Consider the following 24,811-nt stretch of genomic DNA (forward strand, 5'->3'; position numbering starts at 1 on the left):
TTGGATCCCCCTGCAGCCACGAAAGGCTAAATTCATTCTTAAGGTGCCTCTGAGTTTTCTTTCCACGGATCTGTGTGAATCCACACCCCTGTTGTTATGAATTATTATGACGGGGCCCCATGGGTATCCCAAGTGTGCAGGGAAACATGCTGGGCAGATGCCCGCCATGCGGGTATGACAGCTGCAGCAGCCAGTAATTCGCAGCCCAGACGCTGCATCCACATGGAGAGTTTATTATACTAGAGAGAGAAAGAGGCAGAGAGACAGACAGAGGGAGACAGAGAGAGAGAGAGAGAGAGAGAGAGAGAGAGAGAGAGAGAGAGAGACAGACAGAGACAGAGACAGAGACAGAGGGAGACAGAGAGACAGAGACAGAGACAGAGAGAGGGAGGGAGGGAGAGGGAGAGAGGGAGGGCGGGAGGGAGGGAGGGAGGGAGGGAGGGGGAGGTGCATACCTCATGGGAGGAAAAGAGAGAGAGAGGAAGGGGCAGAGTTTTTCCTTAAAAAGAGGCTTCTACGTTAGGACACAGGACAGCCCCAAGGGTCAGGATCAGAATATTAACATTTCTCCATTTTGATTACTATAAAAAGAGGTGAGTTAGGGGAGCAAGTCAGGCAACAAGGGCACTGAATTCCCAAGTGGGGAGGGGGAAGCCGGGAGTCACGCATGGTGGGAGGCGCGAGTGAAGAAGCATTGTTAGCTGTCATCGTGGAAATCTCTGGTGTGGAGATCTCAGGTGTCTGCTCCTTGAGGTTGCTAGGAGAAAACATAGATGGTTATCATTGGCCTTATGAGCTGTGCTAGCCATGTGTAGAGTGATAACTGCCAGAAAGAATGGAACAGGGAAGGGCCCTGGTTGTACAGAAGAGGCACGGGTGAATGAGTGAGACGCAAGTGCAGGTATGCCCTTCATTGGGACGTCTTGGAAAACCAGGTGCCAGTAGCTGGGCAGGTGCCCGCCTGAGCCTGGAGAGGTGGCACCAGCAGTGAATTGAGGGATGTGTTCTTCAGGATGGTAGGAGGCATCACATCTGTCATTTCTCTGGAGGTGGGGGTGCATCCATCCCAGTGGGTGTCCTTGGCTGGGGGTTGGCGTCCTTGGAGCTGGTGCCAGCTGGTGCAGGGGCTGGCATATCTGGAGAGCCCCTTGGCCCAGGCAGGAGGAGGGAAACTGCAAAAGGTTCTCAAAAATGGGTGAGGTTCAAGTGGGCTCTGGAGACTGCTAGGTTTGGTCAGACCAGAGTTTTTTGATGCAGTAACAGAACTTTTCCCAGGGACCTGTAGGTATCTGTAAGACAGTGGACTGGATTTACATCATAGCAAGAGGGTTGAAAATCCATACACATTTAAGGACTCTTAAGAACTGTTTGTAGTCAATGTTGTTATCAGTTTATCAAAGCTGCATTTATCAATATTAAAGTGTTGAACCTCTGGAGTTATATCTGAAACCAGTCTATCCTGTACCATGAAGTCTGTGAATAAGGTATAGCTGTCTTTAATTTTAATAGGAAACTTATTAATGAACTGTCAGTAATCTTGGGATTGGAGCTGTCAAACTGATACACCCTAGTTATCAAACATCGTCAGATCTGAGAAGGATAAATTTAAGAAATGAGACAGCTTTCCAGCTACCTAGGCAGCAATTCCAAGTCTCTCTGAAGTCACTGGGGGACAGAGGCCCCAAAGGTAGCATTTGTTCAGCTGATAGGCCCAGAAGATCTGACAGATTTTTCTGTGGAGTAGGAATTTGGGGAGGTCCTCCTACCTGTCTTGGCAGAGAGAACAATCGATCCCTGTTGCTCCTCTTTATTCATGGTCTGGACAGGATCTTAGCTTTTCGCTGCATGGCTGGCCTTGTCATAAGCTTCCAGGTGAAGGTTCTACAGCCATTTTTCTTCTTGGAGATGATACAGGATGCTGCTGCGGGGAGCTGACATGTCTCTTTACCATAAAACGCCTTTATATTAAATGCCGTGTTCTCAGATCTCTATGGGTGTTTAAGGACTGGAGGAACAAAATCTGTTAGATGAATTTATAACTTTGAGAGCATATATATGACTTAAATCTGAATATACAGGTTTCCCAGTTAGTTGCAGCTTAATGAAGTTAGTAAGGACAGGAGGACATAACCTTTGAGTACAGCTAGATTATAATCCTGAATGACTTATATAGAAATACTTATTTCTTTACTTTTTAATTTTTAAAAATTTTTTAATTTAATTTATCTATCTATTTATTTATCTATTTATTTATCTATCTATTTATTTATTTATTTATTTATTTATTTATTTTCAGTTTTGGTGTTTTGCCTGAACGTATGTCTATATATAATGTGCATGTGTGGTACTGGGTGGAGGCCAGATGGAAGCATTGGGGACCCCTAGAACTGGAGTTACAGAGTGGTGAGCAGCCATGTGGATTCTGGGAATTGAACCCAGGAAATACTTATTTCTTTTTTTTTTTTTTTTTTGGTTTTTCGAGACAGGGTTTCTCTGTGTAGCTTTGTGCCTCTCCTGGAACTCACTTGGTAGCCCAGGCTGGCCTCGAACTCACAGAGATCCGCCTGGCTCTGCCTCCCGAGTGCTGGGATTAAAGGTGTGCGCCACCATCGCCCGGCTAAATACTTATTTCTTAAGCTGTCTCCTGAGAAGGCAAAGAGGAGTGACAGGGAAAGATCCCAAGACTGAATGAGAACAGGAGAAAGGGGGCTTGTGAGTCAGGGTGCAGCCCAACTCTGAGAAAAGGGCCCTCTGAGAAAAGGAAAAAGACCCTCTTGGTGGACCAGAAACTCCATCCTGAAGAAATAATAAGTCCTTAAGGTCATACAATACCTCCCTGGTTCTATACAAAGAAGGTCAAGTGTCTTATATTATTGCGGAACCATTTTAACTAATAAATATCAATGGGCATTAGATAGCCAATCAGTCGTCGATGCCAGGGGATCTTCATCCCTAACCTAGCCCTCCAGCTTGTCCTGGGAACAGGGAGCACAGGACGATGTATTCTCCATAGCTGCTTCAAGTTGAACCAGGGTGCAGGTGTTTAGGACCCAGGCAATGGGTTACTTGTCAGAAGCGTATGGTCCTCTGACCTGGCTGTAGAGGCCGGGGACAATGACATCACATAGACAGGAAGCTCTGTTCAGACAGGAAGCTCTGTTGGCATCCGTGGCAGGGAAAGTGTCGCAGGTTCCATAACTGCTGCTCTGGTGTTTCTGCCAGCCTGCTGGAATATAGACTAGAGATGGGAGATAAAATTTTATGAACTTATTTGGAGCCTTCAGGCCTGTAGTTTTGTAATTGGAGACCAGGAGAGAAAAATGTCATCCTCAGGAACAGACATGTGAGAGACTCCTGAACTCGAGCAGAGATGGGACGTCTGAAAAGCAGCAGTAGACTGATACCTATAGGTTTAAAATCCTGAGCTTGTCACTCAAGTGGTATCAGAATTGTATTAATGTTAAAATCTGAAATTTCAAATCTTAAGCATTGGTGCTGCTACCCTATCCCAGCATAGGAGCGTGCTCTCCCCGCCCACCCGAGTGGCTGGGGAGGAAGGAATGCAGGCTGCGACTGAACTTCCCTCTGCCCAGACGGCTGCAGCCTGAGAGAGGCAGCTGGGGAACACCAGGCCAAGGCTAGAGGACTTTTCCTCGGCCCGTAAACAATGGTGAAGCAATGGTGAAACTGTGTGGAGGAGGCAATTCCCTAACCTCCTTCCTTACCGTCAGCCTGAGTGTCAGGCGCCCCACCCACGCTGCCCTTAGTAAAGATGGCGATGAGGTCATATGACCTGCCTGTTTTGACCTTAGCCAAGATGGCAGCTAGACCACGTGGTTGCCCTTATTTAAGATGGTGCAGCTTCGAACGAGGCCAGCCTGGACTACCAAGTGAGTTCCAGGAAAGGCGCAAAGCTGCACAGAGAAACCCTGTCTCGAAAAAACCAAAAAAAAAAAAAAAAAAAAGATGGTGCAGCTTGATCACGTGATTGCCCTGTCACATATGGCAGCTGAGCACATGGTCATGTGATTTTTTTTTTTTGTCAAGACAAACTGAACAGATAAAGAACAGATAAAGTGAAGCATTTAAAAGTTAGTCAGAGCTGGGCATGGTGGTGCAGGCCTTTAATCCCAGCACTCAGGAGGCAGAGGCAGGTGGATCTCTGAGTTCAAGGCCAGCCTGGTCTACAGAGTGAGTTCCAGGACAGCCAGGGCTGTTACACAGAGAAACCCTGTCTCAAAAAACAAACAAACAAAAAGTTAGTCGGAAACAAGTTAATGTGGCCATCTCCCAAGCCCCAGCGGCAGAGGAAAGGGGGGCTGTCTAAGGAGGGAGTGGAGGGGCTCTGAGCGGTGGCGGAGCAACCAGTGGAGTTCAGCCTGCAATGGAGGTGGAGGCAGAGATACAGTCAGGTGACCAGATATTTGTGTGGCTGGGCAGCCAGTGGGGCGGGGCTCAGGGCTGTGCGCCACACCCCCTCGGTTAGAACAGGAGGTTTTGATAACAGAGTCAAAGCAACCGAGAGAAAAGATTAAGACCAGGAGAGGAATTAGAGGCAGGGACAGGCAAAGACAGCGAGCCTTGCCCGATGGGCAATTTCACATGTTGCGGAAAGGAACCCGGTGACAGGTGATGACATAATTGCTTAGTGGAGGCTGCAGGGGCGTGGGGGGGAGGTGACGGGGAGGGGCTGGGAGTGGGTAGGCATATTTTTCCACAGTGAGGTATAACGGTGCAAGACAGTCGATGGACTGTCGTCACAGAGGCTATGGGCCATGGAATTCAGAGGGCACAGGCTGCCCCCGTATGCCGGTGCACAGGGGTGGGGGCTGAGGGGCTATGAGCCCCAAAGACAGGTGGTGCCAGCGAGATTGACCTTCAGCATCCCAGAGAGTCAGCGAGAACAAATGGCCGTCACAATGGCTATCAGTCGCAGAGGACATAGGCCTGAGGGGCTTAGAGCCCGAAAGACAAGCGGTACCAGCGCCACAATCAAGAGAGATGGGTGAATCCTCAGTGGTGGGGAAATGGCCGAAAGGGAAGGGAAGAATCTTACTAATCTGATAGGGTGAAGAGTTTCCCGCAGTCCTCCAGCCGGAAAAATGGTGGGTGGTACAGGGTCCCAAGATCTCCGAGTGGGATTGCCTGGCAATGCTGGGTGCCAATGTTATGATTTATTTATTATGTAGGGAGACCGTGAAGGGTATCTCATGTGTGCAGGGAAACATGCTGGGCAGATGTAGCAGTAGGCTGGGCAGATGCACGCCATGTATGCTTGGCGGCGAGGCAGCTGCCAGTAATACACAACCCGGACAGTGCATCCACATGGAGAGTTTATTATAATAGAGAGATGAAGAGGCAGAGAGACAGAAAGAGAGAGAGACAGAGAGAGAGAGACAGAGAGACACAGAGAGAGAGAGAGAGAGAGAGAGAGAGAGAGAGAGAGAGAGAGAGAGAGAGGTGCACACCTCATGGGAGGAAAAGTGGAAGGAGAGCAAGGGACAGATTTTTTTTCCTTAAAAAGAAGCTTCTACATCAGGACACAGGGCAGCCCCAAAGGGCGAGATCAGAATATTAACACCCGTGCCACGACACTTCACGACAGTGAACCCTCTGACCATGAGCTACGAGAGTCTTTCCCCCTTGAACTTGCCCATGTCAGGTCCTTTGATGGAAGCAACAGGAGAGTAACTAATGAACAAACTTCAGAAAGACTCACCAATTAATCTGACCTGGGTTCAAGATCATGTCACTTCAGATGGGACAAAGCCACCCTCCGGGTGTGGATGGAGCTGTGAGCCACTGCTCTGTCTTTTGGGACCCTGTCTATGATCTGACAAAGGAAGTCCTCCTCAGTCACAGATCTGCCCAGCCTTGGGGAGGGGGCTTCTCTGTCAGCAGACCTGTCTAAACAGAGGGTCAGGAGGCTGCTGAGGGGGCTGTGCTCTGGGAAGGGATTGGACCAGCCACCTGGAGGTCCTGCCTGGCTGCAGGTCTGTTCAGAAAAAGTTCCAGAAGTGGGGTGTTCACAGGCAGACACCTGCCTTTCGGGAACCACTGGGGATGTGGGAGCAGCTGAAAGCTCAGGTAGGTCAGGGGCTGGGGAGCAGGGGGGAGTCAGGGTGGTGCTCATAGAAGGGTGCAGCTCTGGGAGCCCAGGGCCCATTTCAGCAACTGCTGGTTACGGGGACTGTAAGGAGGGTATCGGAGGTCATTAAGCTTTTCCATCCCGGGGCTGCTCAGCAGACAGGCACGCTGGTTGGAAAAGGTGTCGAAGGAGAACTTGCCATGGTACCTGCCCATCCCGCTCGATCCTGTGGGCAGCATGGAACAAAGGGTCAAGCCTTCAGTGGCCAGCTGAAGAGATATCACACAGACCTGGCTCTGACAGGGGCTGTCTGAGCCTCTGTTTCCCCATTTGTCCACTGGGCTACACAAAGCAAGTGAAAGGCCGAGCCCTGAGCCTGCTGGGCACCAGGTGCCGATACAGGACAGTTGGACAGTGGCCAATGGGTTGTATCCTGAGGCTAAGTTGCCAGGGTGGGAGTGGGGGTGGATCCCAGCTTTGCCCTGAATAGCTATGCCACCTTGAGAAAGTGACTTTGCCTCAGGCTCCTCTTCTGGGACAGTGACACCCTCCTCCTAGGGTGAAGAAAGGAAGTGAATCTTCAGCCCCATGGAGTTCCCAGTGTCTGGAAAGGGACAGAGACCCAGCCAGGGAAGTCCGTGGAGCTGGGATTTCTGGAGTGAATGAGGCTAGAGGGTGGTGAGGTCTACCAGAGGAATAGTGGGTGGGCCAAAAGGACTCGGGCTTGGGAACAGTTCAGGGAGCCTCAGAGGTGGGTGACATGTTAGGGTCAAGCCGAATGGCTGCCATTGCAGACAGAACTGAGGGAAAGAGAAGGGAGAGGGTCCTCTAGAGAGACCAGGAGAGCCAGAGCCATCTGCCATTCATTCCACTCCTGAGACTCACCAGGTGGAGGGACCAGGATACCCTTTCAATAATGAAGTGGGTTCAGAGGGAAAGGGGCTACCAAGGTCACACATGCATGTGGGGCATGCATCTCCACATCCCAGGCCTCCTGGAAGCCGTGGTGCCCAGGGCTTGGTTCACATGGATGAGGGAAGGCAGAAGGGGCAAACAGGTAGCCTCATAGTTGAGTGAAAACACCCACAGTTATGTGGGGGATGGGTGGCTGACGACAAATGTTTCCTGATGAACAGCAAAGCGCTTAATGGCTGACAGCCTCAGGTGTGTTTTCTTAAAACCCACCAAATGGCCTCTCGGATCCTCGCCCACACATGCAAGTGGCAAGCACCTCTGGAAGATCCCCCACAGCTGGAGGGAGGTGGGAGGCAGTATAGATGGACACGGACTGTGGAGAGGGACTTCCTCTCGTGTCCGCTGCACCGAGAGTGGGCTGCATGTTCTGCAGTTAGTGTGCTGGAGCAGTGGGGTGGGGATGCAGCCGTGAAGCAGCCCAGGAGGGCAGAGCTCTGCTGCCACCTACCCACTCCTCCAAAAGGAAGGCTGGACAGGGTCATGTGCATGAAGCCATCGTTCCCGCAGAAGCCCCCGCTGCTGGTCCGCGCCAGGACCTGTTTAATCACCTGGGAGAGAAAGAAGAACTTGTAAAATACCTGCTTATAATTTGTTTCAGTAAGGATCTGAGGTCCAAGGTGAGTCTGGACAGACTCACAGACTCCGATGCTGTGGACATGTTCCCGGTGCGTCTGCCTGTATGTGGCCCTGGCAGGTGCTGGGACAGAACCCCAAGGGGGCAGCATGAGGCTAGAGGTAGTCAGAATGGGGACGTAGTGAGGTAAGGTCGTCATGGTAATCCCAGTGGAGGGACTTGAGGTGGCTGCTGAGTCTTGTGGTGAAAGAAGTGGGGGGCTTTGTGAGGCGAGTTTGGGCCACTAACTTCAGGTTTGGGCTTAGCAGCCTGAGATTGGCTCCAGGAGTTCAAGGTCATTCTCAGCAACATAGGAAACAGAACCCTGGCCTGCTTTACAAGAGCTTGCCTCATAAAACAAAGCAAACAGCATGTGTACACATGTATACACACATACACACATGTATACACACATACATACATGTATACACAACACACACATGTATACACACATGTAAACACATGTACACACGTACACACATGTACACACATACACATGTATACACACATATACACACATGTACACACACGTACACACACATGTATGCACACATACACAAATGTATACACACACATCCAGTCAGATAAATGGCTCAGGAGACAATTCTTTCTCCCAGGGTCTAGAACATATCTGCAGTAGCCTAGTGGTCAGCATTCTTTGAAGAGCTGCAGTACCACATACCTCCCCAGAGGCCAGCTTAGAGTCTACTGCCTCTGTGGTTTTTCCATAAATGTGTTCTCAAATAAAAGTGTATTTACGAAACCAACGTTGAGGGCTGGAGGATGGAGCTCAGTCGGCAGTGTTTGCTTAACATGTATGAGGCCTTAAGTTTGATTCCTCAGACCACCTTCAACGAGGCACAGTGTGTACCCCTTGTTACCCCAGAACTACTGATGGGAAGGCAGGAAAATCAGGAGTTTGAAGCCATCTCAGCTAGATAAGAAGTATGAGGCCAGGGCTACTTGAGACCTTGTCTCAAAAAAAAAAAAAAAAAAGAGACTCTTGGTTCAGCCAGAGGTGGTGGTGCCTAGGAGAATATGTGTAATCTGGATAGGATGTGGTGGAGGGGGACCTCAGTGCCTTCTGGGAGGGAGGGCAGGGATAGAGCCTAAGAAGCCACCATCCCTGAAATTCTGTCACTGTCTAGAGGGCCTGTGCTCTCTGCTGCCACCGCTCCCATAGTCCACTCCTGGAGACCGCACGCACCTGGCAGCTGTTGGAGAAGGCATACAGCGCCAGTGGCTTCTCCCGCCTGTTAATGAAGTCAATGGCACCATCCAGGCTCCTCACAGTCACTAGGGGCAGGATGGGCCCGAAGATCTCCTCCTGCATCACAGGCTCTGTCTCCTGCACGTCCACTAACACTGTGGGTGCTGCAGACACAGAGGAGACAGCCTCTCCATAGGCAGGACACTCTGAGAAACAGGGGCTCTGACAGGGACAGAGCCTGGGCTCTGAGAACTCCAGGCTTAGTGTCTGGGACTCTGGCCTTATGGGATTTGGGGCAATAGCATAAAGTTGTAGCTCAGGGGGGTTGAGCTGTGGGACAGCAGTTTAGCATTGAAGAGTCACAGGCCAAGAACCACAGTGTTGGGACTCCTAGCACCAGAAACTAGAATTCAGTTGCAGGATCAGACTTGAGATCCAGAACGGGCTCCTCCAGCGGAGAAGAGCCTCAGCCCAGGCGGGCTGTGTGCCAGTGATGGGCGCAGAAGACTCACCAATGTAGCGTTCTCCCTCATCGCTCTGGCCACCAATGGCCACGCGGCCACAGCCCAGCAATCCCTGGAGACGCTTGAAGTGTTTCTGGTTGATGATTCTGCCCAGGTTGGGGGAGGTCTGTGGGTTGTCTCCATAGAAACGTGTGATGGCATTCTGCAGGGCCGGCACCAGCCGCTCCTGCATCTCCTGGCTACACAGGATGTAATCGGGGGCCACACAGGTCTGGCCAGCATTGAAGTAGCGGAACCAGGCCACACGGTTGGCTACGGTCTGAGGGTCACAGTCGTCATCCACATAGCAGGGGTTCTTACCCCCCAGCTCCAGGGTGATGGGCGTCAGGTGTTTGGCAGCAGCGGCCATCACGATCTTGCCTACCCGAGAGCTTCCTGAGGATATGGTCAAGAGACACTACTTCACCTGGCAAACTGGTCTAGGCATAAATTTTGGCCTCCTCTCTCCACAGAAACCTTTCCCAGCCCAAGTTCTGGGCTGTTCCACCTATCCTGACCACCCAGGATCCAATCTCCAAGATTCTCAGAGGGCCTGGACTGGACCTCAGGGACACCTCCACCTCTTTTTTTTTTTTTTTTAAAGATTTATTTATTATTATCTATACAGCATGTATGACAGCAGTCCAGAAGAGGGCACCAGATCTCATTACAGTTGGTTGTGAGCCACCATGTGGTTGCTGGGAATTGAACTCAGGACCTCTAGAAGAGCAGTCAGTGCTTTTAACCTCTGAGCCATCTCTCCAGCCCCACCTCCACCTCTTGATTGGCTCCCTACCCTGGCCTATGGCCTTATGTTTCAATGCCTTCACACTGTATTCTCTGCTGCCCCCTATCCCCAGGATCCTGGCCAGGGCCATCCTTACCCGTGAAGAAGATATAGTCAAATTTATGTTTCAGCAGCTGCCCGGTCTCCTCGGGCCCACCCAGCACCACAGCAAAGCAGCTCTGCAAGGCAGGGTGACAGCTCAGGAGGCCGGCCTGAGGACAGCAGGGACTTCCCCACTGGCCGGGACACGGGTGTGGGGATGCCGGGTGCTGACAGGCAGAGCCATGCCCACCTGGTCCAGATACTGGGGCAGCAGCTCGGCCAGCACCTTCTCTGTGTTCTTGCTTATCTCTGATGGCTTCAGCACCACGCAGTTCCCTGCAGGAGTCAATGGGGAAGTAGAGGAGGGAGATGGTGCCTGCACCCCCCAGGGAACTCTGGATGCCCTCTTTGGGAAGGACCCTCAGACTAGGGGGCCCCAAAACCCCACTCACCTGCAGCAATGGCCCCCACTAGGGGCACGATCATCAAGTTCAAAGGATAATTCCAGGGTGCCATGATAAGCACCAGGCCAAAGGGCTCCTTCCGGATGAAGGCTGAGCTCAGTTTTGTGAGCTAGGATGCAGGATGACAGTCAGGTGTCAAGTGAGGAACAGTCTCCCCCTGTCCCCGCCTGCTCCCCCTGCACATGGGTCCTCACCTCCCTGGCTGACGGGGTCCCCAATGAAAAGACTGGCTTACTTTGGTCTCTAGGGCAGGAGGGGGCCTGGGGCAGGCTGCCCTGTGCTCTGCCACCCCACTGCCACCTCCACCTACCATCACCCAGCCTACAGGGCTCACCAAGTTGGTGGACACAGACTCATCCTTCATCCAGGTCTGCAGGTTCTTGAGGGCCAGGTCCACCTCATTCTGGCACAGGATGATCTCACTCATGTCTGACTCGAAGGCTGACTGTGGGGTGGGGAGATCAGGTTCAAGGCTGGGCTGGGGTCTACCATTTGGAAAGGGCGTGAGGTGGTTTCCTTGAGCATATAAATGTATGCAGTGTAAGGACAGCATGGTGTTCCCGTGGGACCCAAGATTCTGACCCGCCACTGCCTGATCTTGTAATTTTAGGCAAGAGACTTAACCTGAGTGTCTCAGTTTCCCTATTTGTGACCTGAGAACAGCCATCCTGCTGGCCTCTCAGAGGGGCTCTGTGTGTTCCTGGGTTAACATTGCATTCTGCATACAAGGCGTGGAATGGATATTCAGGATACAGTTTGGGCACACAGCCAATCACATTGCAAGGTGTGACTCTCTTTAGGGACTCAAGGTCTCAGAAAGGATGTGGCCCAGGCTGGGAAGGACACATGGGCACCTCTGTGCGCCCCCCACCCCAGCACCTTGCCCAGGTCTCCAGTCAGGGCATCATGCAGCTGCTTCTTGTTGTCCTGCAGGAAGTGGCCCAGGCTCAGTAGCTGTTCCGTCCTGAACTTGGCTGACTTTGTCTTCCCTGTGTTGAAGGAATCCCTAAGCCTCCGCAGCTTTTCCTCGAAGGGGTCCATCCTGCAACACAGGGCAGTTAACTGGGCGGCTGGGACTGTCTCCATCTTTAAGACACGTTCCAGTTACCAGTGATTTGGGCCACTCCAGAAGCTTGTGGTCTTCCATGGGTGCCTCCTCCCTCCTATGACACCCCCCCCTCCCCCCAGGCCGGGCGTTGCAGTGGTGCCGAGCACTTCTGAATGCTGGTGAAGACAGAGATTGTTTTATTGTTGTTTTTGTTGTTGAATTGTTGGTTGCCGCTTTTGAGACAAGGTCTCATGTACTTCATGATGGCCTCCAAATTATTATATAGCTAGGAGTGACCTGTGAACTCCTGATATTCCTGCTCCTGCTTTCTACAGAGCTGAAGTTACAGACGTGAGCCAACTTTCAAGGCTGGATGTCATTTTACATCTATCTCTGTGTGTCCATGTGCAAATGAGTGCCTGTGCCCATGTGTCTTCATGTGTCTGAACAAGTGTCTATTCTGAATCTGTGGATAAGTGTCTTTGTGTGTATGAGCGCGCGCACGTGTGTGTGTGTGTGTGTGTGTGTGTGTGTGTGTGTGTGTGTGTGTACCATTGTTGGTTTTTTGTGATGACCTGAATGAATACAGATGTATGCTATGCATCTGTGTAGACAGGAGCTGCCCATGCTGGAACCTGCTCATGGCCCTTGGAGGTTCACCTAATGCCACCACACCCCTTCAAACAGAGCTCCTGCAACAGCACTCCCTGTGAACAGAGTTCATGTCAGACAGTGCCCCACAGTGGACAGCTCTCAAAACAGTGCCCTTGGGAGCAGAGCTCCTACAGGGACAGCATAGGCACTTGCTGGCGTCTCCAGTCATGTCCTCTCAGGATAGCGCCCCCTGTGGACAGAGCTCTCAGGAGAGCTCCTCAACCCCCGACACACACACACAATGGATAGGGCACTCAGGAAACTGTCTACTGTGGGCAGAACTCTCAGGACAGCGCCCCCTGCGGACAGAACTCTCAGGACAGTGCCCCCTGTGGACAGAACTCTCAGGACAGCGCCCCCTGTGGACAGAACTCTCAGGACAGCGCCCCCTGTGGACAGAACTCTCAGGACAGCGCCCCCCTGTGGACAGAACACTCAGGACAGAGACTGTTCCAAAGAACAAGAGGCAAAGTCGAGCAGCCACTGCAGGCTCTGAGGGGCTGTCCCAGCTGAGGAATGTGGGGAGACAGGAGAGTACAGACTTGCCCTCCTCCCCAGGACAGTGCTGCTGATTTCCTGGCTGAGGCTTCCACATTCATATCCCCTTCCCCTGGGGCCGGCAGCAGGAGGCAGCTCACAGCAGCGTTGTTGAGGACTGTCCCTGAGCAGGCTCAACTCCTGCCAGGCCTGGATGTGGACCCAAACCCTCCTTCCTTACAGCCAGGCCTAGGGGAGCCCCCACCTAGACCCCTTCCCAGGAGGACTAGGGCCATTCCCTGGAGGGGCTCCCTGGAGGAGCTGGGCCTGGCTGGGGATGCTCAGTTCCCCACTCCTGGACGGCTGACATGGTTGGTCTAGATGCTAGGCCCTAGAGCATTCCAGGTCTCTTCCTGAGAGCTCCTTGTGGGGGCCCACGTCACCAGCCTTCACCAGTGCTCCCTCTGCCTGGGCTCCATGAGCTCCTGGTCACACTGGCCTTGCTCTAACATTGTCCATGGCTTCCTACTGCCTTCATGGGGCTGAACCTGGGATGTGCTGAGGCCCCCAGGGCTCCTTAGTGTGAGGCAGCCTACTTCCCTCAGCTTGGTTATAATCTGGAGGATTACTGTTGTCCGTTCTGACTGACATGTCAGTGATGTGGCACGAGACTGCAATTATTCGGGATCAGCACACACAGACACCTCTGGAGGCAGGGCCAGAGAGTCATCAGCCCGGCTCTCCCTGCAGGGGAGACACAGGGACACTGGGCTTTGTGGATGTGAGGCAGCCGCTGCAAAGGCCTTGTGGTGCAGATTTTGAGCAATGAGATGCAGCGGGGCAGTTGTTGTGATGGGACCTCTAACAGGGAGCTGTGGTAGAGTCTGTGGACATCAAATACAAAGCTGGGTAAAGATGGAAGGAGGAGTGATGTTTAAGCCTGGCAGATACTGCTACCCCATTGTAAGGATGAAGAAACTGAGGCTTCAAGAGGCCAGTTGATGTGTCTTACTCACAGTGGCTGCTAAACAATAGGTCTTTTGGGCCCCACAGGCCTCTCCTCTCACCAACATTATGATCATGTGCCAATGTGCAACCCATGGTGTGTGTATGTGTTCAAATGTAGGTGTGTATGTGCAGGTGCTCATGCAGCTATGTGGAGACTACAGGCTGGCCCTGAGCGCCGTCTCCTGTGGCTCTCCTCTATTGCTGTAGACAGGTCTCTCACTGCTCCAGAGCTCACTAATTTGGCTAGTCTAGCTAGTTCACCTGGCCCAGGGGCCCGTTTTCTCTGACTTCTGAGCTCTGGGTTAACCCGTGGGCTGCTGCGCCATTCAGCTTTTTCTTGAGGACAGGGGATCTGAACTCTGATCTCTGACCTTCACACTTGTGTGGTAAGCCCTTCCTTCTCCACCGAATCATCTCTCCAGCCCCATGTGGGTCTGTGTTTAGAGACAGGTCTCACTGCAGCCTTAACTGCCTGCTCCTCTCTATGTAGCCTCAAACTTGTGGCAATCCTCCTGTCTCTGCTCCTAAGTGCTAGGAGCACACCTTTTATCATAAACACCTTTCTGTAACTTCAAGATTTTCTATAATAAGAATGTAATTCTTCAGGTTGGTGAGATGTCTCAGAAAGGAGCACTGGCCACTCAGTCTGATGACCTGGAACCCACATGGTCAAAGAAGAGAATAACTCAGGCAAACTGTGCTCTGATCTCTGCCCTCCACAGTCATGCTACTGCACTTACATATTATTGCTGGTGTGCACATGCACACACGCTAAATAAATGTAAAAAAATTAAAAGAATACAACAGTTCCAGAAACACAGGAACATCCTCCACCGCTGGCTCTTTTTTTGAGACAGAATCTTATGCTGCCTGGGCTGATTTCAAACTTGCTATGCAGCCAGGAATGACCTTGATCACCTCACTCCATCTGCCTCCACCTCCTCTCAAGTGCTAGGATGATTGGCATGTGTCACCATGTTCCATTTACATGGTGCTAGGGGCTGAAACCCAGGGCTTCTTGCACACCAGGCAAGTACTCTGTTTATTGACATGCCCGTGCAGAGGGGAGGCCGCCTTACCCCACCTTGACATGCCCGTGCAGAGGGGAGGCTGACAGTCAAATGGGAGAGAGGCAGAGAACCTGAGAAGGAAGAAGAGCTGCCCCAGGCCATCAGTAAAACACAGCAGAGGTTCAGCAGGAGGCAGGGGACAGCCGGCAATGCCTTGTCTGCTAGATAGATGGGGTTAGGATTGGGCAGAGACCTCAGTCACGGCTGTGGGGACTTCAAACAGGGTCACTAGGGGAGTTTCAGTGGCTTTGGATGGGCCGGTCCTGGGGAAACACATCTGTAATCCCAGCCTGCCCTCCCTCCCTCCTTCCCTCTCCCTCTGTCTCTTCATCTTTGATACATATTTTTTTTTTTTTTTTTTTTTACATAGCCCAGTCCTTGAGTTCAGACTCCTGCCTTAGTCTCTAGAGAGCTAGGATTACAGGTTTGTGCCACTGTGTCCCTAAAACAAAATAAATATGTGGCCCTTTTAAACACAGAACCATAAACTCAGCTCTGGACTCATCTCCCAAGAAGGCCCCTTCTTCCTAACAACCTGTTCCCAGCTCTAGCATCCTGCCAGGATCCCATCTGCCCACACAGCCTGGAACTCCTCCAGGAAAGACGGGGTTTTGTTCCTACCCCAGGGAACCTGTCTGTCACAGGGATGTGAGGCTCAGGGCAAGGAAGAAGAAGGCCACACCTCTGCCCTGAGCCCGCTGGGCCACCGCTGGGTTGGTGGTCTCAACCCCTGGACTCCTGGTCCTGCCCATCTCTGTGACTGAGACATCCCATTTCCATCAGCCACTGGTCCCAATCTGTGGCCCTGGGGTCCTCTGCCAGAAGGTTCACCTACCTCTGCTCGCCTTCTGGGTATTTGCCTTTGGTGGACATTCTGGCTCCAGATGCGCAGCTCCTCTGCTACCCTTCTGGCTCCTGCCTCTGCTGCTGCCAATCCCTCCAAGTGCTCCTGGACCACACTCCTGCGCCCACGCCAGATAGCACAGTGATTCTATCTTGGTTGGGCAGCTGCCTTTAAACCCTACGCCCTCCCAATCAGAATTCCTTCCTGGTTCCACTGAGGGGAACTGGAGTGACAGGACCTGCAGGCTGCTGTCTGGGCTACCGAGTTGTGAGGGGCAGGCAGGAAGCTAGCTGGAAGGAGAAAAGTCCCCCCCTGGGGGGGGGGGGGTCCCAGGACTAACCTCACCAGAGCTCTACCAGCAATGCTACCCTACCTCCTCCAGGAAGCCCTCACAAGCTCAATATCATCCCCACCCTCACACACATGCACAAGCAGGGTGTCCCTGCATAATTGAGGCACCTTCATTTCCACCTGTGACCATGGCACACAGCGGGCAGAGGAAAGGGCCCTGCCAGTGGTAGAGGAGACTGCCGGTGAGGGGAGGGAGCACACCAAGGTGGATGTCACTCATATCTGTATTTCCCATTTTCTGTGTGGCACCAAGCTGGGTTATTTATCCTGAGTGTAATTGTGATTGTTTTGAGACTGTCCTGGGAGTGAGAAGACACCATCTCAGCTTCTGGCACAAGTCAGGGTTTCTGGGGCTGCGGTACTGGTGGCTTCCAGTGTTTCTGTGAACACTCACTGAGGACCTCCTAGGGTCTGAGAAGCAGGAGACTGAGCTCAGGCCCTGCTGCTGTCTCTCACTGATGGCCACACCCTGTCCCCACCCTCCCTGACCCAGGCATCAATACACCCCCAGTTCAGGGTTGCAGAGAGGGTGTCTCTGGGCCAGCAGGTGTCTGCCATAACCCTTCCTTGTGGTTGGATCTGAGTCAGGGGGAGCCACAGCACACTACAAACCCCTGACCCCTGAATCTTTGCTAGTTTTAGAGCTAAATGCCCAATGTGGATCCAGGAAGGGAGCACAGTGCGATCCAGGGGGTCAGAGGATGGTGTCTCAGGGGTGGCCTTGCCTAAGAGCATCAGGAGGGTCCCAGAGATGATTTCCCATGCCCAGTTGTGAAGCCATACAGTGTGCAGGCTACAGGCTGTGTGAATCCTAACTCAGGAGAGCTGCCATTTCAAGAAAACTAAACCATGGAGGAACCCACATAGCCTGTGAATAAAATATCCCAGATCCCAAGAGCAGTGGGCAGAGTGTGAAATGAAATCGTTAAGGAGCTTCCTGGACCCTGCTCTGTCCTGTCCTGGGGCTGCTGTGACAAGTGACTCCAGGTGGGTGAGAGCAGGGCTGTGTTCTCTCACAACACTGAAGACAGAAGTCCACAACTGAGCCAAGTATGGTGGCTGATATGTGTAGCTCCAGTCCTCATGCAGCTGAGCCAGGAGGGTTGCCATGAGTTCCAGGACAGGCTGGTCCACACAGAGTTCTAGTTTAGTCAGGGCTACAGAGTAAAACCTTGTCTCAAAATTTAAAAAGAGAGAAAGGAAGGGAGAGAGAGAAGAAGAAGGAGAAGAAGAAGAAGAAGAAGAAGAAGAAGAAGAAGAAGAAGAAGAAGAAGAAGAAGAAGAAGAAGAAGAGGAGAAGTACTGCCAGGCATTGAGATTAGATGGCACCCAGTTCCCATGCAGGGCTTCTCAAGACTGCCTCTGTCTCTTCTAGCTTCGGGTGACTACCAGCAACCCTTGGCTCATGGTCTCATCACTTCAATCTCTGCCTCTGGCTTTACATGACTTTTGTCTCAGAACTCATCTACTGTCCCCATCCCCACTCGTCACAGTGCTGGGAATGGAACCCAGGGCCTCCTGCATGCTCAGCGTGTGTGCCACCCCTGAGCTACATCCCAAGCCCACCTGCCTCTCTCTTATGAGGATACCTGTGACTCAAGTTATCACCTACCTGAATGACCCTCTTGCCAAGATCCTTAACTTCATCACACCTGGAAAGACCCTTTTCTCAGAGATGGCTCAGCAGTTAAGAGCATTGGCTGCTCTTCCAGAGGACCCGGGTTCAATTCCCAGCACCCACATGGCAACTCACAACTGTCTGTAACTCAAGTTCCAGTGGATCCAACTCCCTCACAAAGACATGCAGGTCAAACACCAATACACATAAAGAAAAAAAAAAGAACATTAATCAATACACATTTAAAAAAGAAAAGAAAGACCTTTTCTCCCACAGCGTCACCTTCGCAGGTCCCTTGAGTTAGGAGGTATTGTTTCCAGGAACTATTATCTGCCTACCATGGGGATCAAATGCCACTACTTTGTCACCCCTGCTCTCAGAAAACATACCCAGATGCCCGTAGCAGATAAGCACCTGCTGAGCCGCCTTACCCCTGCCTTGACATGCCAATGCAGAGGGGAGGCTGCTTTACCCCACCTTGACATGCCCATGCAGAGGGGAGGCTGCCTTACTCTGCCTTGACATGCCCATGCAGAGGGGAGGCTGCCTTACCCCTGCCTTGACATGCCCATGCAGAGGGGAGGCCGCCTTACCCCACCTTGACATGCCCGTGCAGAGGGGAGGCCGCCTTACCCCACCTTGACATGCCCGTGCAGAGGGGAGGCTGACAGTCAAACAGGAGAGAGGCAGAGAACCGGAGAAGGAAGAAGAGCCACCCCAGGCCATCAGTAAGACACAGCAGAGGTTCAGGCAGGAGGCAGGGGACAGCCGGCAATGCCTTGTCTGCTAGATAGATGGGGTTAGGATTGGTCAGAGACCTCAGTTATGGCTGTGGGGACTTCAAACAGGGTCACTAGGGGAGTTTCAGTGGCTTTGGATGGGCTGGTCCTGGGGCAACACATCTGTAATCCCAGCCCTCCAAAGGCTGAGGCAGGAGGATGGTGAGTGGAAGGCTATCCTGGGCTACATCACATGACCTGATCTAAAAGGAAATTGAATGCCTTCCTGGAAGAACTTCAAGGACTGTCCTGGATTAGGTGCCAGGGTTTGGGGACAAAGGGAAGGGAGAAATTGGGGGGCCGACCAGGTTTCTGCTCAGGCTGTAGATAGACTGAAAGTTGCTTCTTAGGACTCAGGTTTTGTGCCCTGGGAGGTGGAGACCCTGAGTCCTGTCTGGATAGAGGGTCAGCAAGTGGTGCCCAGTGGGACATAGAACATCTGCCTGAAGTATAAGTTGGGGGCTCAGGCCGAAGCCAGCTGTGGGGCCTCCAACCTGTCTTGGACAATGCCTTCTCTGGAGAAGGAGTATAGAAAACAGGCAGCCAGGGATACTGCTGGTTGAAATGGACAGAGCTGGACACGCCCGAGGCAATGAAGGTAAATAGGCCAGAGCTGGAGGTTGCCACTTGGAGAAGGTCAGGGGGACATCTGTAGCGTCTGGCCCTTGGTGACAGTCATGTTCTGACCCAGCAGGTTCATGCAGTTGGAAAGCTGTGGTCTCAGCAGGCTGCAGGGTGTGGCTCCTGCTCTGTCATCTGCATGTGCAGAGGTGACAGCTGGGCACATAACACCCTCCAGTTGTGAAACCAAGACTATATCCACCCATTGCAAGATGTCCCCCGAAGGTCACCTCACACCCTGTGGAGAACCCCAACCTCCATGCTTCTTCCACAGACTTGTGTGGCTGAAGGGATGCAGACGGTGGCTGGTACTATGTGGGGTGAGGTGGGGTGTCCCCATGCTCAGGAAGACATTACTGCAGGGGGTGAGCATGAGAATGAATTTGGAACTTGTAGGATGGAGAGGTGGGGCAGGTTAGCTCTCCTCTGGGGACTTCGACATCAAGTGACCAACCACCCGGTGGATGTAGCCTGTTAACACAGATGAGCAGTCAGCCATGACACTCCAGTGAGATCTGACATGTGGCTATGAGCTAAATGGTATCCCCCAAGTTTATATATTAAAGCCCTAAGCCTCAGTGTGACAGGATTTGGGGGTGGGCCCTTGCAGGGATGGTTAGATTAGATCATGAAGATAGGGCAGGTCTGTTGGATGCATTTATATGAAAAGGAAGACAAAGGGCTGGGAGACATCTCCATTGATAAAGCGCCTGACCAGTAAGCTGGAGGACCTGGTTCCCGCCCCAGAACCCATGTAGAAAGCTAGGTGTGGTGTTGCATGCTTGTAAACCCAGAGCTGTGGTGGGGCAGAGGTGGGAGAATGTCTGGGGCTCACTGACCAGCCAGTCTGGTGAATTCCAGTCCAGTGAGAGACCCTTGTCTCATTAAATATGGCAGACGGCTCCTGAAGAATATCAGCTGAAATTATTCCCGGCCTCTATGCACACCCACATGCATACACACACATGCACACTCACATACACACCCACATGCAAACAGGCATGCACACACACATCCACACCCACATGCACACACATATACACAAAAGGAAAGGAAGGAAGGAAGAGAAAAAAAGGAAGAGACACTAGAGGGCTTGATGCCACTGTGTCCGTCTCCCTGGGTGAGGACAGGAGAGTGTTGGGAGTCCACCATCCGGGAAGCTGGTGCTCACCTGGAACAGCCCAGCAGTACACCAGACCTGTAAGAAACAAATGTCTACAGTCAGATCCAGTGTTTTCAGTGAGCCGGGGGAAGTGTGAGGCCCGAGAGAGGGGGTGGGCCTATGTCTGAGGGAGGAGGAAGGGGCACAGTCTAGTGCCCAGGTCAGGGAGCCTTCTCGGGGAGAGAAAAACAGTGGTGCCCATGCCTCCAGGCCTCTGGCTCCTATCTAGGACTCAGTGGGTTGAATCCGGGACCCTTTGGCCTCTCACACCTTGGAATTCCCAGAGAGGGGCCAGCATATGCATTTTTCACCAGTCCCTGGATGATTATGAGCTCTGGATAGATTTTAAAACTGCCACTGTAAACTGGGTCTATTTGCACACCCCTATTACCTCAGCATTTTCGAGGGCAAGACAGTAGAGTCAGGAGTTCAAGGTCATCCTTGGCTACATAGTGAGTTCCAGACCAGCCTGGGCTACACGAGACCATCTTGAAAAGGGGTGGGAGACAGGCGGTGGTGACACACGCCTTTAATTCCAGCACTTGGGAGGCAGAGGCAGGTGGATCTTTGTGAGTTCGAGGCCAGCCTGGTCTACAGAGCGAGATCCAGGAAAAGCACAAAGATACACAGAGAAACCCTGTCTCAAAAAACCAAAAAAAAGCCGGGCGGTGGTGGCGCACGCCTTTAATCCCAGCACTCGGGAGGCAGAGCCAGGCGGATCTCTGTGAGTTCGAGGCCAGCCTGGACTACCAAGTGAGTTCCAGGAAAGGCGCAAAGCTACACAGAGAAACCCTGTCTCGAAAAACCAAAAAAAAAAAAAAAAAAAAAACCAAAAAAAGGGTTGGGGATTTAGCTCAGGCCCTGGGTTCTATCCTCAACTCAAAAAAAAAAAAAAAAAAAGAAAAGGGGCAGGGGACATTGTTCCAACCAGGTGGCCTTTCTAAGGATCCAGTAACAGATCTCAGGTTCCCTTCTCAGCTACTGATTCAACTCCCCCCAGAAGGCCCAGTGCCTCAATCTCTCCGTCTATTATGGTTTAAATATAAAAATGTCCTCTAGAGGTTCATGCTGAGATGAGTCTGTTCTGTCAGTTCATATCGTGTAGACTGGCTTTTCAGCCACGCTGTGCCCGAAAGACTGAATTCTACAAACACTTCCCTACTCCGTTTCAAGGGTGGAGCATGACTGCTCACCAAGGTGGATCCGCAAATACCACCAGCTGTCCAGCACCACCTACACAGCACCTAGATAAGTGATAAGTGACTTATTACTAAAAGTAGGAAGGGTATTGCCCCATACATTTATCAGTGTGAATTTAGACTGTGGACACATGGCATGTTAACATCACGTTAGTCAAAACAAACCCAAGAGCTTACCAGACAAACCAGACCAAGGAAAGGGCGGAACTCCCTTGCCTGGATCCCATAAAGTGATAGACGCTGGACACAACAGCAGTCATGGGTCCGCCCCACCAAGCTGACACCCAGGGTGTGTAGCAAGGATGGACCACAGAGAACTCCCAATTGTGCTGGGGCTTCCACTTGACCCCGTCCTCCTCTGTTGACAAGGCCTACTCAATGGCTATGTCCACCTGATTGACCTTTGGAGCTGGGCCTGCCCATCCTGCTCTGGAGCTTCTGTCTCTGCGGCTGGCTACGACTTCGCTCTCTGCCCCGACTCTCTCGTGGTCTGATTTTACAGCAATAGCTTCTCTCCTCATTCTTTTAAGACAGGGTCTCAGTGTGGAGCCCTGCCTGGCTCGGAACTCACTATGTGTGCTGGCTAGTTTTGTCAACTTGACACAAGCTAGAGTCATCTGAAAGGAGGGAGCCTCACTTGAGAACATGCCTCCACAAGATCCAGCTGTAGATCCACGGCCAGGCACCAGGCTGAGCTCCGGGAATCCAATTGATGCGAGAGAGGAAGGATTCTGCAGACGAGGGATGTCGAGATCAGGATGGGAGGACGTGCAGAGATGACCGGCCACACTAGTGGAAGCCCATGAACTGTGGACTGGTGGCTGTGGAGCCCCCATGGGACTGGACTAGGCCCTCTGGATATGGAAGACGGTTGTTTGGCTCAAACTGTTTGGGGGACACCCAGGCAGGGGGATTGGGATCTGTCCCTGGTGCATGGGCAGGCTTCTGGGAATCCAGTGCCTGTGGTGTGACGCTTTGCACAGCCTTAGTGCAGTGGGAAGGGGCTTGGACCTGCCTAGGCTCAGTGTGCTGGGGTCTGCTGACTCCCCATAGGAGACCTCGGCTTTGGGGATGTGGGGATGCGGGGTGGCTTGGGAGAGAGGGCTGGGGGGTGGGAGGAGGGATAAGGGAGAATCTGTGGGTGGTATGTGAAGTGAGTAGAAATTTTTCTTTTTCTTTTTTTTCTTTTTCGAGACAGGGTTTCTCTGTGTAGCTTTGTGCCTTTCCTGGATCTCGCTTTTTCTTAATAAAGAAAAATGAAAAAAAAATCCAGCTGTAAGGCATCTTCTTTTTTTTTCTTTTTTCTTTTTTTTTTTTTTAAAGATTTATTTATTATGTATACAGAAGAGGGGTGCCAGATCTCATTACAGATGGTTGTGGGCCACCATGTGGTTGCTGGGAATTGAACTCAGGACCTCTGGAAGAACAGTCGGTGCTCTTAACGTCTGAGCCATCTCTCCAGCCCCATCTTCTTAATTAGTGATTAATGGAGGAGGTCCCAGCCCATTGTGGGTGTGGCCATCCCTAGGCTGGTGGTTCTGGGTTCTATAAGAAAGCAGGCTGAGCAAGCCAGTAAGCAGCACCCCTCCATGGCCTCTGCATCAGTTCCTGCCTCCAGGTTCCTGCCCTGCTTGAGTTCCTGTCCTGACTTCCTTCCATGATGAACAGTGATATGGAGGTATAAGCCAAATAAACCCTTTCCTCCCAGCAAGAGTAACCCTAACTAGGACACTAAGTAAACCAGGCTGGCCTCAGATTTACAGAGATCCTCTGCTTCTGCCCTGTGAGCGCTGGGATTAAAGGCGTGCGACACCAAATCCGGCTTCCTCTCATTTTATCAATACATTAGTTGTGATCATGTCAGCCCACTTCTAAATGCTGCTGTAGCCTCTTTAACTTTTATTCATTCATAAACTCGTGTGTGCACATATGTGTAGATATAGTTATTGTGTGCTGTGTGATATGAGTTAATATTCGTAATTAAAACTGGAATAAAAGAACCTGCATTCCCCTCAGCCAGGCTACCAAGGTAGGCAGGATTATCCGGCAAACTGTCATCATCGGAACCACTGAACTTTGTGAATTTATTGTTATTCAATCATTTTCCTTTATGCCTTATGCAAGCAATATTTAGGTGTTTAAAATATAAAGAATGGGGCTGAGGGGTGGGAAAGATGGCTCTGTGGTTAAGAGCATTTCTTGTTCTTTTAGAGGACCTGAGTTGTGGATAGCTCACAATTACCTATTAACTCCAGCTCTTCTGGCCTCAACAGGCATTGCACTCACATGCATATAACCCCCACAGATTCACTCACACACACATACTTAGAAATAAAATCTTAGGCCAGGTGGTAGTGGCGCACACCTTTTATCCCAGCACTTGGGAGGCAGAGGCAGGTGGAACTCTGAGTTCGAGGCCAGCCTGGTCTTTGGTCTACAGAGCAAGTTCCAGGATAGCCAAAGCTACACAGAGAAACCCTGTCTCAAAAAGACCCCCCCAAAATTAAAAAATATTAAAAGTAGCTCTTTGAGATAATGACACTAGCCTGATCTGAACAGATCTTCCTCCCATCCCCTTTCTTAGAGTTTTGAGACAGTCTCACCAAGTAGCCCAGGCTGACCTCAATCCTTCTGCCTCAGCCTCCCAAACATTATGATTACAGGTGCATGCCCTCACAGTTCTGTAAGAATTGGGTGTGTCTGTGTATGTACACTCACTGTCCAGGTCATCCCCGACTGTGACTGAAGAGGCTGGAATCTTGCCCCCAGGCCATCACCACACCTGCCTTCACAGGGTGTCTGTCTGCTGTTTGGTTTAGGGGGTTATTGTTTATGTCTGTCTGAAGACAGTTTCATGGTGTAGCCCACGTTAGCTTCAGATTTATCTTGTAGCTGAGTAGATGAGGCTTTGAGCTTGCTGTGTAGCTCTGACTGGCCTCAAGCCCACAGCAATCCTTCTACCTCAGCTTCCTGAGTGCTGGAAGACCACACCTGGACTGAACTCACGGACAGACAGAGCCCAGGCTTGTTGCCAAGCTTGCCTGCCACACAGTGTGACTGTTTCTGGTCTGCTTGTCACTGAGTATGTATGGGAGCAGACTGCTTTCCCCAAAACCTTAGAAAATTTAACCGTCTCCTGCCATGCCTCAGAGTTTCCTCTAGGACCTGGACTGTGGGGCTTCTGGGGTGTACACTTCTCAGTGCAGACACATTCCACAAGAAGTAACCTAGGGCTCAGATGGGTGACCCCTTCCAAGGTCACAGAGTCTGGTTCAGGCATGACTAGAGGCTAAAGGAG

At 51.7% G+C, this 24,811-nt stretch overlaps 1 protein-coding gene across 1 annotated transcript; it reads right to left on the reverse strand.

Annotated features, from left to right (window-relative positions):
• Positions 1 to 5,408: 5,408 nt before the first annotated feature.
• Positions 5,409 to 11,723, reverse strand: LOC128094929 (aldehyde dehydrogenase family 3 member B3). Its single transcript, XM_052713538.1, has 9 exons — positions 11,562 to 11,723; positions 11,017 to 11,127; positions 10,671 to 10,791; positions 10,469 to 10,554; positions 10,274 to 10,355; positions 9,399 to 9,785; positions 8,884 to 9,050; positions 7,512 to 7,611; positions 5,409 to 6,314 (listed from the first exon to the last, which is right to left on the reverse strand). The coding sequence occupies exons 1-9, from the start codon at positions 11,721 to 11,723 to the stop codon at positions 6,130 to 6,132; spliced, it is 1,401 nt and encodes a 466-aa protein (XP_052569498.1). The 3' UTR covers positions 5,409 to 6,129.
• Between the last annotated feature and the right edge of the window lie 13,088 nt (positions 11,724 to 24,811).

Source organism: Peromyscus californicus, unplaced genomic scaffold (genome assembly GCF_007827085.1).
Source record: "Peromyscus californicus insignis strain IS unplaced genomic scaffold, ASM782708v3 Scaffold_4__1_contigs__length_199733344, whole genome shotgun sequence".
In the NCBI taxonomy this organism is placed as follows: domain Eukaryota; kingdom Metazoa; phylum Chordata; class Mammalia; order Rodentia; family Cricetidae; genus Peromyscus; species Peromyscus californicus.

Coding starts and splice junctions, on each gene's coding strand:
- LOC128094929 (XM_052713538.1), bottom strand. CDS start 11,723: ATGGACCCCTTCGAGGAAAAGCTGCGGAGGCTTAGGGATTCCTTCAAC. Junction 11,128..11,561: donor TGACTGGAGACCTGGGCAAG/GTGCTGGGGTGG, acceptor CCCACCCCACAG/TCAGCCTTCGAGTCAGACAT. Junction 10,555..10,670: donor AGTGGGGGCCATTGCTGCAG/GTGAGTGGGGTT, acceptor TGACTCCTGCAG/GGAACTGCGTGGTGCTGAAG.